Source organism: Mytilus californianus, unplaced genomic scaffold (genome assembly GCF_021869535.1).
Source record: "Mytilus californianus isolate M0D057914Y unplaced genomic scaffold, xbMytCali1.0.p SCAF_38, whole genome shotgun sequence".
NCBI lineage: Eukaryota > Metazoa > Mollusca > Bivalvia > Mytilida > Mytilidae > Mytilus > Mytilus californianus.
This window is the reverse complement of record NW_026262688.1, coordinates 118,747-135,875: the sequence shown is the minus strand read 5'-3', so window position 1 is coordinate 135,875 and position 17,129 is coordinate 118,747. Positions and strand designations below refer to the sequence as shown.

Sequence of the window (17,129 nt, the reverse complement as noted above, 5' to 3'; positions counted from 1 at the left end):
ATTTTTAATATGTCATATATTATGATTTTTGTCATAAGTTATGCGAACATAAATGGAGTATACTTCAATCATCATGTATTGAACATTACTTAAAAAATAGTATTTTTAGGATGTCAATACTAAGTTAGATATAAAGAAAGTAAGGAAGTATTAATTCTTTACTCACAGTATTTTGTGTCTTCTCTTCAACCTTTCCGTACTTCACTTTAGATAAAGTAGATAATTATATAATGTTTCTGTTGTTTGTGGTCTATCTTTATACAATGAACAGTTCACTTCAAAATATCGTTATACCTGATAAAACACAACTGTGTGTTAAAAGTGTTATTTTACTAGTAGGTAAACTACACAATTTTCTTTTGTAAATCTAAATCGATTTTATGACATATAAGTATTTATTTTTAACGTTTGACAAACTGATTGGAGAAGACACTTTAGATCATGATTAAGTTGTGAAACGTATTTTCTGAATAGACGTTATGCTATTATCCATTAGGAGGATGTTTCTATATATATTAGGCATATTAAGTTTATGCATGAAATGTAAGTTTATTCTTTTACTTTAAATTGGTAACTGAAGATCATCATGCAAAGCATTTCGATCAGCATTTCCTGTATATCGTACACCATTTCTAGTACATCATACAAATATTATGAAGATTGATTGATTCAAATGTGCATTGATCTCTGCTAAGAGTTGCATACATATCGAACATTTATCAAAATGATAAAACCATGTTTGAAATGATAAAAAAATGCAATCATTCGTAGAGTTTCTGATAAAAGTCCATAAGAAAACTAAACATGAAGAACTCTTGAAAAAGTGTCTTCAGAACTCCTATTGCAACTTTTTATTTATCGAGCTTCAAGGTATAGTGACCAGATTTCCAATTCCTTTAAAGTAGAAGGTCCGGTAAGGGCCGATTTTGGCCTGAAAATTTAGGTTCATCTGATGAAAGATTTTTGACACTTTTTGAACATTTAAGTGTCTACTGCAGTCGATTCAATTAGTTTATGCGAAAGATTTGAACTGATCTAGTCATTAAAGACGCTCAAATTCAAGCTTAAATATGAAAAATCTATCATATATGCCATAATATGTCACTTTTCAGACGGTTTTTGTCAAAAATGAAAGTGGCCGCATCCGTGTTCATTCTCAACCTTTATATATGTTATGTATTATCATCAAATACAACTTACATTTAAATATCAAGAATGAACACAAATGCGGCCACTTCCATTTTAGACGGAAACCGTCTAAAAATTGACAAAAATGCTAAAATTTCAAAGATTTCAGTAATTTAGCATGACTTAATGATGCTAGTTTCCGATACATGTGCATTGTATTGTCAAAAACAGCCCATATTTATGTAACAGAAGTATTCTTCTTTCCAATAAATAGCTAAAAGTTTACATTTTAACAATTTTGTAAAACTGCTATATTTTGGGGCCTACAAGGGGTCTTAGTGGACCTACTCCTTTAGTGTATTCTATTAGAAATATGTTGTGTTTTAAATGACAGTCATACTATTGTTCATATGACATATGCTATTAACAAAATAATTATGTTTTTTAATACAAATTAATAGTCGTATTTTGTATGTCCATTAAAAAATTTATGTGATATTTTCTGTGCGCAAATGTGGGTCTCAGGTTTCTTTTTCATATCGTTGTTCTTGTTTTATGTTATATACCAAGCTATAATTTCACAGCTGAAGTATGTATTTTTGTAATAAAAAAAAGGAAAACAATAGGAAATTGTGGACAAAATAACGACAACATGTGCTACTTTAAAAGAAATTTCGAGTCTGCAGAAAATAACATTTATCATTTAATCATTGTTTAAAGAGAACTTTGAAAATGAAATTGTAAAAGCTGCTGATAAAATAAGTTCGGGTATTTTTTCGTTTATTGTTTTATGCATAGATCGGGACATTAGTTTCTCTCATTTTTATCGTTGTATTTGTTTTTCAGTCATTGTCTCCTGTAGCGTCCATGTCTGCTTGACATGGGAAGCTAAAAAAGGGAACATAACTTTCAAATGTAAAGTTAGCCAGTTAAAATTTAAAGTTGACTTTTTAAATCCAAAGAACGAAGAACAAGGATACTGTATCAGCCCTATACCAGTCCCAGGGTGTTATTCGTTACATAATGTTATAACGCAGGATCAACAAACAAACACAACTGTCCTTGTAATACAAAGGCATGTAGACAACAGACTCAATGGACCTTGGAAATGTTATCATGGTACAAACGTAGATGCGGCAATTGTTAATGTTACAGTCATACAACAAGGTAATATTCATTCCCCTGTTCAATCAATACAAAGAGAAAATATTCGAATTCTTTCACTTAACATGGCGTTGTCAGTTTGTTTTTTATCTATGAATTTGACTGTCCCTCTGGTATCTTTCGTCCCTCTTTTGTCGTCAACTTTTCAAATACAGACATTCAGTTGGTTAAGGTTATATATGAATCTGTAAATTATTCAATTATCACATTTTTCAGTTTTTCCGTTATTTAATTATATATTTCACTTCAATATTCTTATGTTTTTTCCAAAACAAAATTTCCATTTCACTATTTGTCGTGAAAGTGTTGCTGTTGAGACATGAGGTATTTCATGTCTTTGTTTACGAAAATTGATGAAACCTGGTCATACACGTTGTTCATTGTAGCTGTGTAATATGCCTAATATCAAATTCGTACGACCACTTTTTCCATTTAGAGTTATAAGTTCCCCTAAAAGTGAAAAGTGGTAAATTATTTAAAGATAAATATGTGTCGTTCTGACATCTTACTTGTACATATGCCAAGTTAATCATTATTGTATGACTTACACATAGACAAAAAAGGATCAAAGACACTACAATTGAGCCTGGAAATAAAACTGGAATGTATTGATGATAATAACCTTACCCAACAACTGTTATAGTACATACAATCTAAGTCTATTTCTTGCAATAATATAATACATTTTCACTTTACACAAGTATTTTAAACCTGGTACCTTTTGTTAGCTATTATTCGTATGTTTCTCTGTCCTATATGTTCTCCCATTTTTTTGTATTGTAGTCCTGTCATGTAATGTTGTTATTTTAATGCTATATTTAACATTGCCATAAAAGCGGGAGGTTTGGCTAGACACAAAACCAGGTTCAACCCACCATTTTTTTCTTAAAATGTCCTGTACCAAGTCAGGAAAATGGCCATTGTTATATTATAGTTCGTTTCTGTGTGTGTTACATTTTAATGTTGTGTTTCTGTTGTGTCGTAGTTCTCCTCTTATATTTGATGTGTTTCCCTCAGTTTTAGTTTGTAACCCGGATTTGTTTTTTTCTCAATCGATTTATGAATTTCGAACAGCGGTATACTACTGTTGCTTTTATTTGCCATGCAAACCTTAAATACAAAACGAAAAGAATTGGTCCTAGTTTGTTTCATAAAAACCATAATGACAACTGTGGATACATATAACTATTTTAGGAGTGATGCATCATACTGAGTCAAAACCTCTCTGATTCAAACGATTTTTTTTTCTAAAACTGACATTGTCAAGACGCTAGACTTTTTCCTTGGAAAGATACTTGTTACATTTTATAGGCATATTTCTCGACAAGAAATTAGTATTTTCATGGAAACCAAATGTGTTTCTCGGCTTCCGACTTATTACTTTATTCATATGAAACTGACTTCGTACATGATATTCGTATGATGAATATAAAGAAGTCAGCATTATTCTTTATTTGAACGTTCTACTTTGTAGATGGTATCGGCTTACTAAACGGCTTAGATTGTGATGTCTCAGTTTAATGCATCGATACAATTGGTTTTAGATAAAGAATACCACAGATACAGTGAAACCTGGTTGATATATTGACTTACTTTTAAAATTCGACAATAAGGGTCGAAAATAAAACATTACGACGAAAAGGCCATTTTAGTTGCCAGATTCTGAACCTTTTTCTTCTGTGTACCAATATTCTAGTAGCGCTTAAATATTGATAATGTATGTATATCTCCCAGTAATACAATATTCAAGAATTTTTCCTGTCCTTAATGAAGGTTGCTGCTTACATGTACAAGAAAGTTGCTAAAGGAAGCGTCCCAAGTAGTAAAATGAGTCAAACATATGAACATTTACACCGTCACGAGTTCGCTGATAGTTTGTTTTATACATGATGACTGCAATAATCAAATTGCCGTAACCACAATTCCGTATTCCCTTGAATATGAAATCACCTAACGGAACTTATCAAAGAATTGTATTTACTTTGAAGACAAATTAACAACCATATGGCAAAACGAAAAGAAAAAAAACGACAAACAACAGTCTACGTATGCATCCAAAAATACTCAAGCACTTTGAAAGGGTGAGCGGATTTTGCTAAACCTATCACATCCTTCGTGTTGCTGGAGTAAATATGACGATATCGCATATCTTGGACTGATATATTTCATTCAGCTGTTCGATGCATGGCATATATTGAACCTCATGACTAATCTCATGATTTTTTGTAATTAACACTTTCAATCAGGAATAACCTTTTTTGGTCGTTACATTGACTAATATTGATAGTCTAGTTGTTCTTGTAAGTCAATACGGTTTTTGTTTGGTCCACAGCAAATTTGAGCCCACAAGTATGTACACAAGAAATAATTTTTTGGGGAATATCTAGATAATGAGTCGAAAAATCATGTGGTCTAACATTGATAGCTTTGATCTTGGATACTATTGCGTATTTTGGAAAAGGGTGTTGTTAATATCAAAAAGAGGGGCGAAAGAAACCAGAGTGATATTCAAACTCATATGTCGAAAATAAACAGACAACGCCATGGCTAAAAAAAGACATAGACAAATTGACAAACAATAGTTCATAAACCACAGCATAGAAAACTGAAGACTGGGCTAACACGAATCCAACCAAAAAGTCGGGGTGATATCAGGTGCTCCAGAATAATAAACAGATCCTGCTACACATGTAGCACCCGTCTAGTTGCTCATGTTATTACAAAACCCAGTAATTCGGTAGATCACAATTGGGAAAAGGGTACGGGATTGTAGCTACGACATTGGGAAAATATCCGTTATCATCTATGAAACGAATATTCAATAACGGTCAACCAACTTGTGATGGCGTCCGTAAAATTTACGAAGGAATGATTACAACTTCACCACTTGGAACTCTTGGTTTAATAGCTTCCTTGTGAGCAACAGTCCTCTATTAAGTAAATCATGATAGGAAATACCACCCCTGGGATATCTATTCAACTGGGAGATATATACTCCGTATGTAGGCGCTGCTGGAAAGTTGCTACTTAGAAATGGAAATTTCAAAAATGGGCAGCTGAAATCATCTCTTTTGTTATAAAGTTTTGTTTTCAACTGACTCTTATTGTCAATTTCGCGATGTAGGTAAAGATATGAGGCAATTTTAACTGTATCTATTGTATCGTATATCTCAAGTTCGTTAGGATATATTCGTCCAATATAGTCACCAAATTTTGAATTATTCATTGAGGGAATATCATCTATATTCCGAAAGGTAAAGTCTTTCGTCTTATATGAAGTCAGCCTCATATAATTAAAGGAACAAGTCGGCAAGAAGATGGTCATAGTTTGTTCTAATTACAATACCGGTTGTTTGTTAAAAAAGACGTCTTCTAAACGTAACAAATATGTTATCAATCACAAAATCTGTTCTTTGAATCAGAATGATTCTTTAATAAGTACGATTTTTCCCACCCAAAGACAATATACTTATATCCACGTTGGCCATTCTTTTTTTTATGAAACAAAGCAACACCTATGCTTTCAATTTGTCTTTGAAAGGAGAATACTTGTGTAAAGTATAGAAAAGCCAAATGGTTTATTACTATTGAAAGATGAAAATCTTAAACGATGTTATCTGATAACGTTTCTTATTCCATAATTATAATTATGCACCAATAGATAACAATAGCAATAGGTGAAATTAGGCATTAAGCTTAAATTCTAGGCAATAAACTAACGCCTAGGCAGTAAGTCTATTGCCTAAATGATATTAGCATTAGTCTTAAATCATAGGATTTAAGATTAAATCCTGAAAAATGTGTGCAGGCATTAAGCTTAATGCCTAAAATATGAATATGAGTAAATAAAAGACATTTATTCATTTAAATAAAAATACATTTGTTACATAATAACATTATGAGAACTGAAGTTTGAAATGTCATCTAACGGAGATAAAATATCTCCATTCGATCTCTCAATACTACCTTGTGATTGGAGATGTCTCGGCTTCTCATGAATGATAACACGTGCTGGCCACATTAATTTAACACCGATATGACCAAACTTGTGAGTTCCCAACCATTGTCACTTTGCAGTATATGGGGCGCACCAAATATTGTGAAAATATCAGTTAGATTAAAAGCCACCTCTGAGGCGCATTTTGACGTAAGAGCTTTAATGTTACCAAATTTTGTAAGGTGATCTTGGAACACCATAAGAAATTTATAGTTTCCATCTGGGTTTGATTGAAAATCCATCAAATAAAATTGTCCTCTACTGTTAAAGTCTTTGGATAAAATAGGCCTCACTATTACTCCCTTCCCTATATGTTTTTTCTTCATATTACAATTTTCACAAAGTGAAAGAAATAGTATAATAGCATCACGGGAAATATAACCATATCAATTATTCAGCTGTTTAAACATGCGGTCTCTGCCTCCATGACCTGTTTTTTATGTGCATTTTCCAAAATATCATAGAGTTTCTCTAGGAAGACATACATTTTAAAATTTCCCTTATCATTCTCGTTGACTTTAGTTATCAACCTCTCAAAACCTCCAATGGTAAAAATGTCATACCTTTTTAAATTGTAATAATCTCTTGTTGCCTTCTTTTCCGATGATTCCAAAAGTTTAATCTTTGCCAAAAGATCGGGGTACTTTTCTCTAGGGTATGTGTTACTTGTTTTCCCTGATTCGAATTTAGACCGAAAAGATTCAAGAAACTTTTCCTCAATAGACACATGTAAGCTTTTAATGCTATTAATCAAGATAAAGAAGTAAAAAAGACAAGACGGCCTAAGGGTATTTAACAAAGAAAATTTACTGATACAATAAAAAAAACTGGAAAAATGGTGTGAGCAGAAAATCATATCTTAATTTTGTCTACTTTTGACCAGTTCAAACCAACTCGACTAGTGAAGTGTAAACATTTTCAAATAATAATTATTATTATTATGTAGAATATCACCCCCGTTTTTAAACGATACAATCACTTTTTTTTAATCTCTATTATTTTTTGTAATACCACGAAAAATTTTAGTTAATTCAGTTTTGAATATGAAAAATACCAAAAACTTGAAGATCTGTCAAATGAATTTATATCAATATTAGGATAATAATTAAGAAACTTTAAAATGGCAATGTTAAATATAACACTAAAATGACACCATTTCATGACAGGAATACAGTACAAATAAATGCAGGAACATTCAGGACAGAAAAATACACAAGTAAACAATACAATAGTACATTTTGACATGCTAACCACAGAATAAAAACAAACACGTAAATCAACATAGGACAGCACGTAAAACAGCACATTTGAACCACGAACTGTCTTTCACACGACTGGGTCAACGCCACATAAGTGACGTCACAGGTAAATTTCTAAAAAGTGTTGATACTGTTCAAGATCAGGTTTGTAACTATGTCATTTAATGTATTTTATAACAATTACAAGAATATTATTAGAGAATTGTGTTAGATAAATAATTGTATTATCTAGCTATGTCGGTATTTTTTCTATATCAAACTGTTAAACAAATAGATAGTGTACATATAGGAACAGTATAGTAGATAAGCCTAAAACTCATACATTAACCGACAAGGTCTACTGAACAATTGGTACGACTGCATAAGATAAGAAATTTAGAAAGAAGTTTATATTTTGATATACAATGTTCTTTTAGTAATATTCAAGACAGTATTTAAGAATGGTAAGTACTTTAAAGCGTATATTTCTTCACTTTTCCACGTTAAACAATTGCGCAATTGCAAAATGATCTTCCAGGTCATTCTTTACTTTTATCAATGTTTATTTAACGGAAAATTCAGATAACCTTATTTTTCGTGGGTTGTTTTAGGTGTTCATAATTCTATTTTGATTTATTACCGACTGAGTTTGGCTTCAAACAGTTTTGACACGTATGACTGTATGCAAATTGACCCCCCAATCTACACATTTAAGTATGTAAAAAACAAACGACAGCATGTTTTGACAACAAAACAATAGATTGCAGTACATCATTATATGTCTCAGCAAATTAAGAAAATAAGTGTTAACAAAAAAAAAGATGTCGTTAGAGTGTAATAGAAGTTGACAAATTAGGATAAAACATTCATTTTTTTTTTTTATCAATTTTACTAGCATACTTTGTTTTTATGTTCTACAAAATCAATATATAGACAAATATTTCAGAATGTTGAATAAACTGAATTATATAGTTTAGTATAGCATAATGTATATCATGGACATATACTTACTGTTTTGCCTTGAATATATCTCATTTATTTAAAGATAATTGTGGTGAACAACATATGGCATGGACATTCATCGGCGTTATGATAGGTGTGGCTATAGTATTCATTTTGGGGGCAGTTCTCAAAATATGTAAGTGAAATAATCATAACAAGTGCGACATGCAGAGTTAACGACATACTCATCTGTACATTTTAAGGCAAAATTATAGTATCTTTTTATTAACAACATATCTAACTACCTATTCAAAATTACGTCCATGCTTTGAATTCATTTCCTAGATAACTTTAATAATTGTATCTTTATGTAGTAGAATTATTTTTTTGTTTTTCGTATTGTTTCAGTAGTTGAATTAAGATAACTGACGTTTACTGTTTAGTTGTTTGATTCATCATAACATCTAAGTGACTTTTATACGACTTGGCATTGATATAACGTGTTGTTCTCATTTTACATCGCTGGATCGATACCTGTGATGGTGGACTATCATTCCCCTAGGGTATCATCACCTCAGTAGTTAGTACTTCGGTACTGACATGATTTATAACAATCCTTTCTAAAATTTTCCGTTTATAAATTTACAAGTTATAGAGTAATTTAGCTTTCAACTCCCTCAGGCAAAGTTGGCCTTAGATGGATTTGGCTGTTTCATTAGGATATTTTTAGTCATATAGCTCTTCAATTGTTTCGGTTCTTATGAATCATTGGCTTTCAAACATTTGGCTTTCAGCGTTCCTGTTGAAGGTAAATCCAGAAAATCGCTTCGGATGCATGAAATTTATATAACGTGTTGTTTTCATATTCTATGCGACTGTCGTGTTGCTCAGTCATTAGTTTTCTATGTTGTGTTTTATTGTTGTTTATCGTTTTCTTGTATTGCCATGGCGTTATCTGAGTTGTGATGCTATAAACTGGCTGTTTTCTGTTGATTCAGTCTTTATCATTACAATTATCGTAAATATTTCAAATGTACAACGCGTTCTTACTCTTTATCTCCATTTTTCTGTTGTAAAATATTTAAATCTTTTACGTATATGCATTCTTTTTTATGAATTAATTTACTACTTATCTAGAGCTCTTGAAAAATATGTTTTTCCAAATATACATCTGATGTTACCATTTATTCAATGTTTTAACTAAATAAAAACAAATTTATTCTTTTTTTTTTCAAGCTCCAAGAGAAAAATGGTTTGGGCGGTGTTGCATCTGTGGTAAAATATGCTACTATGGTAATTAATTTCACAAATTTCTTTCTTCAACAAAAAACTGTTACCCGGTGAAAAATCATACATCTGCTAACATGTATAGTGAAAAATCTTGTTGAAGATTGTTTTAGTCAAGAAATTTTAAAACGCCCGCCATGCAAAACCATTCCAGTTAAAGCGATTTCAGCTGCCGTTACAAAATGTATGTTGTTATTTATTTTTATAGTGTTTAAGATAATAATACAATGTTGATTGCTATACCCTAATTTTTTACCTTTTCACCTATTATCTCTGTTTGTTTTGCTCGCACATTGTTGTCAATATAATGGAATGATATGCGACTGTCATACGTCAAGTGAGCGGTGTAGCTTGGTATAAAACCAGGTTTAATCCACCCTTTCTTACATAAGGAAATGCCTGATCCAAGTTAGGAATGGGACAGTTCTTGTTCATTCGTTCGATATATTCGAGATACTAATTTTGCAATTTTATAAAGGACTTTCAATTTTCAATTTCCCTTGAAGTTCGTTACCTCGAACGAAGACCATCCTTGATTTATTTTTACTTTGGAAAATTAATTTATCATTATTATGTTTGGGATGTTTCTGTCGTAGGCAGATGCAAAGACTTCATCATATATTTGGCTGAATTGCAATGAAAATACAAAAATATTATATTACTAATTAAGGAAGTTGTTATAAGACAATTCTTAACTGCCGTACGATACACATGTTTTACTATATTTATATCAGCAGCAGGCCAGAAAATGTAAGTTAAGTGTAGATTCAATACGGAAAAAAATCACATCTAATACTATACAAGTATAAAGTCAGGTATAAGAAAATTGTTTTCCAATCGTTTCGTCGTTTATTTTTTTAATCGAACTTTTGGTTTTTATGGACTTCAACCTTTCGGGTATATTTATTTGCTAGAACATTATTATTCTACGCTAATATTCATGAGTATGTGCTTATCCTATACAACGAAATAAGACTTAAAAGAAATGGAAAGAAAATCTATTTGATATTACAAAAATGTAGTAAACTATTCTGAAATGGCTCAGGTAATTTGTAAGTCATAAGAATAGTCGATATGACATAATTATATTCTTAATTTACTGTAAACCAAAAGATTTTCGCAGATATTTTGTTTGGCGTTAAAGTTCTATACATTAAGTGATCAGAGGGATGAATTATTTTACATCTGAAAACCTCAATGCATTATTTTTCTTCTTTTTCTTCAAAATTCCTTTTACAGTAAAATGCGATTGCCTTTTTTTGTTGTTCTCAAAATACAAGAATTTCGTTTCAGTTACGAAGGCATTCATTGGTATGTCATTGATTACTCTCGTCATCATTATTCCCTTTGTGAGTGGATTACATAGAAATAGTTGCAAAGGTGAGCTTAACATCAAGAATTTAAACATTTTAATTTGACTCTCACAAAATCATGATAAATATTAAAGAATTTCAATGAGAGTCAAAAGATACAATAGGGATAATCAAACTCATATGTCGAAAACGAACAACAATGCTATTACAATAAAACGAAAACGACTACAAGACAAACAACACAATACAACACAGGACATCAAACCGATATGATGCAATGGACGACAGTAAGAAAGATAATACATAATTGAATGAATATACGAATGAATTACTTTGAGTAAATAGTGGATCGACGCTGTTATTTTTCCAATTTGTAAACAATAGTTTTGTACATTCCTCAGTTGGTACTATCTGGTTGTTCTGATTTCAATCTCGATTTATTGGTTTGAACTGCGTTTAAATATTGGTAAGCTTAATTCATTTCTGATTGTTAATTCAACTCATTCAGGTTACTTTTAGACGTATTTTGTCATTTTTGTTTGTTCTTTGTATATTTTACATCGCTTCATAAAACATTTGACTGACTTATGTATCACATTCAATGCTTTATAGATTGACTGGCATTACATATGAATTTTGTTCTACACACTTGTATATAAAAATCGCACTGAGCGAACTTTGATAGACAACTGCTTACTTTATAAAAAGCAAGTATGATTTATAAATGGCGTTGCTAGAATAGAGGAAAGAGGAAAGACACAATTCGTTAGGTCATATTTGGGGTAAAGGGGGCGTGGTTACGACAACAGGAACATATTCTTCGTCATTTGTGAAACAGATATTCCATAACAGTCAACCAACTCGTGATGGCGTCCGAAAAATGTACGGAGGGATGGTTTTAACTTCACTAGTTGGAACTCTTGGTTTAATAGTTTCCTTGTGAGCAGTAAGCCTCTATCAAGGAAATTATGATATGAAATACAAGCCCTGGAATATCGTATAAACTTGGAGATAAATACTCCGTATGCAGGTACTGCTGAAATGTTGCTACACAGAAATGAAAAATTCACAATTAGCTGGAATCATATCTTTTTTCGAAAAGTATTGTTTTCAACCTACCCTTATTATTAAATTCCAGATATAAGGCAAGATATGATACAGACGTAGCTGTATCTGTTGTATCCTTTATCTTAAGTTCCATGAGATAGATGCTTTAAACATAGTCACCAAATTTGAATTATTCAATGAGAGAACATTATCTATATAGCAGAAATTGAAGTTAAAGGATAATGCTTATTATTTTTTTTTTCTGCCTTGAAAATTTGGCAGACCAAACAAGATAACATTCACAAGCAAAAAGTTTTAAACTTTGTCTGAATGGATCCACACTATCCGATCATGCATTCAGACGTGTATTCAAAAACTACGATGTACTTCTGCTAAATCTTAGATCACAATCTATGCAATTTTGCAGCAACATTTAGATCTTTGACTTTTCTACGCTTTACACTTCTATTCCCCATGCTCAATTGAAAGATCGAACTCACCATCTCAAAAAACAGAGCTTTTTCTATAAAAATGGGAATCGTAGATATAAATTTCTTGGTTTGGGTTATTTTAGTTGTAATTTTGTGAAGAACCACACTGATTCTATCAGAAAAACACTGCAGATGATATTATACAAATGCTGGATTTTTTTATCGACATTAATGTGCTGGCTCGACCAGTCAGTTTTAACCAGGTGATTGGGTTTAGTAAGAGATAAAACAATCAGGTGCTGACTTTTATTCTATCACCAATCCAAAAATGGTAAATAACTGAAAATACAAAAAAAAGTACAATTTTACAATGTGTTAAATAATGTTATTAAAGTTAATGAATCATCCGGTATGGAGTAGCGGCGTAGTCCAGGATGTAGCAATTGAATGCTCCGACAAGGCGTAGTCCAGAATGTAGAAATGAAATACTTCCAATATGAAAATAGTTAAATTTACTTTGTTACACAGTTAATTATATCACGGAGAGTTTGAAGGCATCAACTATAATATTTCAAATGTTACTCACGCTGTGGTTAGCCACAAATTGTGTTCAAGAATGAATCTTGCGACAGTCCTTTGTCCAGTGATACGACGTGGCAAGGTTGATTTGCAAAAGACGGATGCGAGGCTACGGTAACAATAGAATGTTCTACGGGGAAGTCCAGATTCAACTCCGGAAAAATATAACTAATCGTGAATATAATTACATAAAATATATAGATAAATTAGGGGATCCAAGGCAACACAATATATTTGTTGAGTTTGAAGGACTGATATTTTAACAAACAGTCGGTATTCCAATGGGTACTAATTGTGTACCCCTACTGGCCGATTTATTTTTGTACTCGTATAAGGCAGAATTCATTCAGAACTTTCTAAAAAACAAAAAGAAAAAGCACCTTACGAAATTCCTTAATTTTACTTTCAGATATATTGATAATATCTTTTCACTGAATAACCCATAATTCAGTCAGTACTTGCATCTCATATATCCCAGTGAACTTGAAATTAAGGACACTACTGATACTAGAACGACTGCTTCATACCGTGATATTTTCGTCAACATTGCCACATGTACAGATGGACGACTTCAGACTTATATCTATGACACACAGGATGATTTCAACTCCCCAATTATCAATATCCCAATTTTCAGCAGTAACATACCCTCTGCCCCGTCGTATTGTGTTTTCATATCTCAAGTGATACGTTATGCTCATGCATGTTCACACTATATGGACTGCATATACAGGAGTGTGCTCCTTACGCAGAAACTGATCCAACACAGTTATGAGTAGGAAATATTAAAAATGACACTCCGTGAATTTTATAGACACCATCACGAATTAGTTGATATATACGATGTGTCTGTGACTAAACTAACTAACGACATTTTTACCACGTCTTAGATTGTGGTTTACCATCTACGTCGTCTGGTCTGTTTTCTACCGAACGTGACCTATTCCCGAATATGACTGTTTTGCCGAGTGTGAATTCGCGTTGCTATACGACGTGTATCGGTATTTATATATCTAACATTGTTTTTTTTATCAATTTTCCTGGTCCATAATCAAATAAGTCAATGTGGTGTACATTTTCGTTGTAAAGCTTGTTATTTATATAGTGATGTCTTTGTGGATTGTTTGGCATGTAACGTTACACCGGCATATGTCTCAGCAATCCCAGTTCAATACAAAAAAACTTATCCTGCATGGTTTATAGAAAAAGGATAAACGTTTTCATTTTACAGTCTTTATCATGATTGTTTTAATGTATCAAGTGTATACGTTTTTCTCTTTCATCTTTGTCAGTTTGAAACCTACACTTAAATTACTGGTACTGAAAATCAGCTGACTCAATTTTAATTTGAAAATTCTAATGTCATAATATTTTCAAATGAAAGTTACACTTAATGTTATTTCGGGTGCTAAAGCGCTTTCAGTAACACATTTAACAGACACCTAGTGACTAACTCATTGTGTATCCCTTATAGATTCAAATATCTTCAAAATAATTCATCTAACTCCTATACCAGCCTTTAGCAAATATGTAGGTATAATAATTTTCAGCTTGTTATACCTCAGATTGATTCTGATTATAATATGCTTTTCAGATAAAGGATTTTTCATAATCTTTGGCGTTTTCATGGTCTTTGTGTTTGTGATAGGTCTTTCGATTCCAAGAAAAGGTTTGTATTTTCTATGTATATTCTAACAACTCATTGTCCTCACAATGACTTTTCTTAGACATAACATTCATTTTGATATGAACTTATAATTCTCATATTGTTCGTTACTCAAAAACAAGTCCATGGGGTTAAACGGAAGAACTGACATCAATATTACACAGGCTTCACAGTTACAATTATAATTTTGTTGACTGATACCAAGCGTCTCTGTTTCGACCAGTAACAGAGGTTTTAAATGATTTTAGATGTAATGATACATATAAAACCGAAACTTAACTACCAAAGGGACACTCACACTGATAAGTCATAGATAAACTGACAACGCCATGTTTAAAAACAACCCGACGAAATGACAAACAACAGTCCATAAAAACAGCAGTAGACTAATCTATAAATTAAGCGATTGTTATCTATCGCGACATTTTATTCGCGTCTGAATTGGCATAGCGTCTGATTCAGTCTGGCTGTGCTTGGAGTTCTAGAAACCCCTTATTAGATGTATATTCAACATGAATTTCTAAGATAATAAACTATAGTAAACTCTTTTTGTGTAATTCGGGTTCCGCTGGAAGGTTGATCTCTCATTGAAATTGAACCCAGTAATGTGACAGCAGTTGCGTCACATATAACAACATCTATTGTATTTCTTAAATCAAGCAATATGTCGTTTTGGTTGTGTCAAAAACAAAAGTGTCCACGACATACTAAAATTAAGTGGTCATCTATAACACGGATATTACATGATAATCAACGAGTTCATTATGACTTCTGTACAACTTTCAAAAACGTGTCTTAAACTTTATAATAAAAAATCCTTAATTCAATTTTTCCATTGTAAGCAACAACCCTTTATAAAATGTTCTGCTGAAATGTTGCTATTTACAAATTGATAGTTCCCGATGACACAAGCAAAAACGTCTCCTTCAGCTACATTTTGTTGTAAAACGGCCGTGTGGCTTTAACACATCTCAAACATTACGTAATCCTCGTTATTTTTCACACTATACGAACGTCATTAAAAGGTGTCTGATCCTTACAAAAAAAAACTGTTTCAACGGAGATATAAGAAAGAACGCCTGAAATCGACACTACCTAATTTTTATGGTCATCATCACGAATTGGTTGACCGATACAATATGTGACTTAAAGAGAACGCTTTGTTGTAATTATGTACAATTGTCCCTACCTAAAAAAATGTATTTTTATCTACGTTGGGGGTAAATGAGATGTACTGTTCATTCCAATAGGAAATCATACTACCTGTCTGATAAAAAAAAGTTTGAAAATCATACAGAAAACTGTTTATTTTATTTGATTGCTTTCTATGCATATTTGCTTTATTTATGCATAATGAGGGTTTTTAATTCTTCAATTTATTTCTAATTTGGTTTTTCTTTCAGAAGTTACCACCGATACATAACAGATAAGATTATACAATTGAATAGCAAAATTGGACAATTATATGGAATTCGTTTCAATTCTTTTATGATGTCACCTTTGAATTGCAATTCAGCTAGAATATAGATATTAAACATCTTGCGTTTTGTTTAGCTTTATTGTATGCTATTTATTTATTTGTGCAAGGGGGGGGGGGTGTTTTTGTTTTTGATTTTTTTTGTATTTCTATGGGGTTTTTTTCTGTTGAATAATGGCCGTAAAAAAATCACATTGAAGTTTCTTTCATCGAACCGTCCTATGTCAAACATTTGTTGCTAACAGGAAGGCTACTGAACAATGAGATTTTTTAGCGTAAAATCACAGTCGTTTTATCTAAAGAATTTTGGATGCCTTCATGTCTTTTTTTGTCGTAACATAAATGTTTCGAACATTTTGCAGCAACAAATTTCCTATTTTCCATTTGTTTATTCCAAAGTTGGTTTTATCACATAGGGATATATCTGCTTTATGACGAAGCTAGGATCAGGTGGTGATTGTAGTGGTGGTCGAGGTCATCATCGTAGTTGCTACTCCTCTCAGGTGGTTGATTGAACCTACTCTTACAGCAACAGACATTACTTCATTTTGTCTATTGTAAACTTCCCTCAAGACCTTTATATGGATTATGTTTCTTTCAGGTTCTCCCTATCATTATGTTCCTTGTGAAGGGCTTTGTTTTTTTTTTTCGAAAAGAAGCTCTTTCAGATCTAGGTTAATAATGGTTAAGTGAAAGTACTTACTTGGGAGTTTGAACTTAAGAAAAATAAGGCCTTCAAATGGCATAAGGGGTACATTTTACTGTCACAGATAAACATTTCGACACATGTCTCTTTATTGATACTCGAGGCCAAAATCTTTGAAAATTCAAAGCTAAATACATAAATTGCGAAGCTGACA

General features: G+C 32.0%; 1 protein-coding gene across 1 annotated transcript; it reads left to right on the top strand.

Moving 5' to 3' along the window:
- The first annotated feature begins 380 nt into the window (after positions 1 to 380).
- Positions 381 to 16,331, top strand: LOC127736819 (uncharacterized). The gene is made up of 8 exons (XM_052247409.1): positions 381 to 543; positions 1,975 to 2,295; positions 7,965 to 7,991; positions 8,573 to 8,665; positions 9,706 to 9,762; positions 11,050 to 11,136; positions 14,721 to 14,795; positions 16,196 to 16,331. The coding sequence occupies exons 1-8, from the start codon at positions 480 to 482 to the stop codon at positions 16,213 to 16,215; spliced, it is 744 nt and encodes a 247-aa protein (XP_052103369.1). The 5' UTR covers positions 381 to 479; the 3' UTR covers positions 16,216 to 16,331.
- Positions 16,332 to 17,129: the final 798 nt, after the last annotated feature.

Coding starts and splice junctions, on each gene's coding strand:
- LOC127736819 (XM_052247409.1), top strand. CDS start 480: ATGCTATTATCCATTAGGAGGATGTTTCTATATATATTAGGCATATTA. Junction 7,992..8,572: donor CAAGACAGTATTTAAGAATG/GTAAGTACTTTA, acceptor ATTTATTTAAAG/ATAATTGTGGTGAACAACAT. Junction 14,796..16,195: donor TCTTTCGATTCCAAGAAAAG/GTTTGTATTTTC, acceptor TTTTTCTTTCAG/AAGTTACCACCGATACATAA.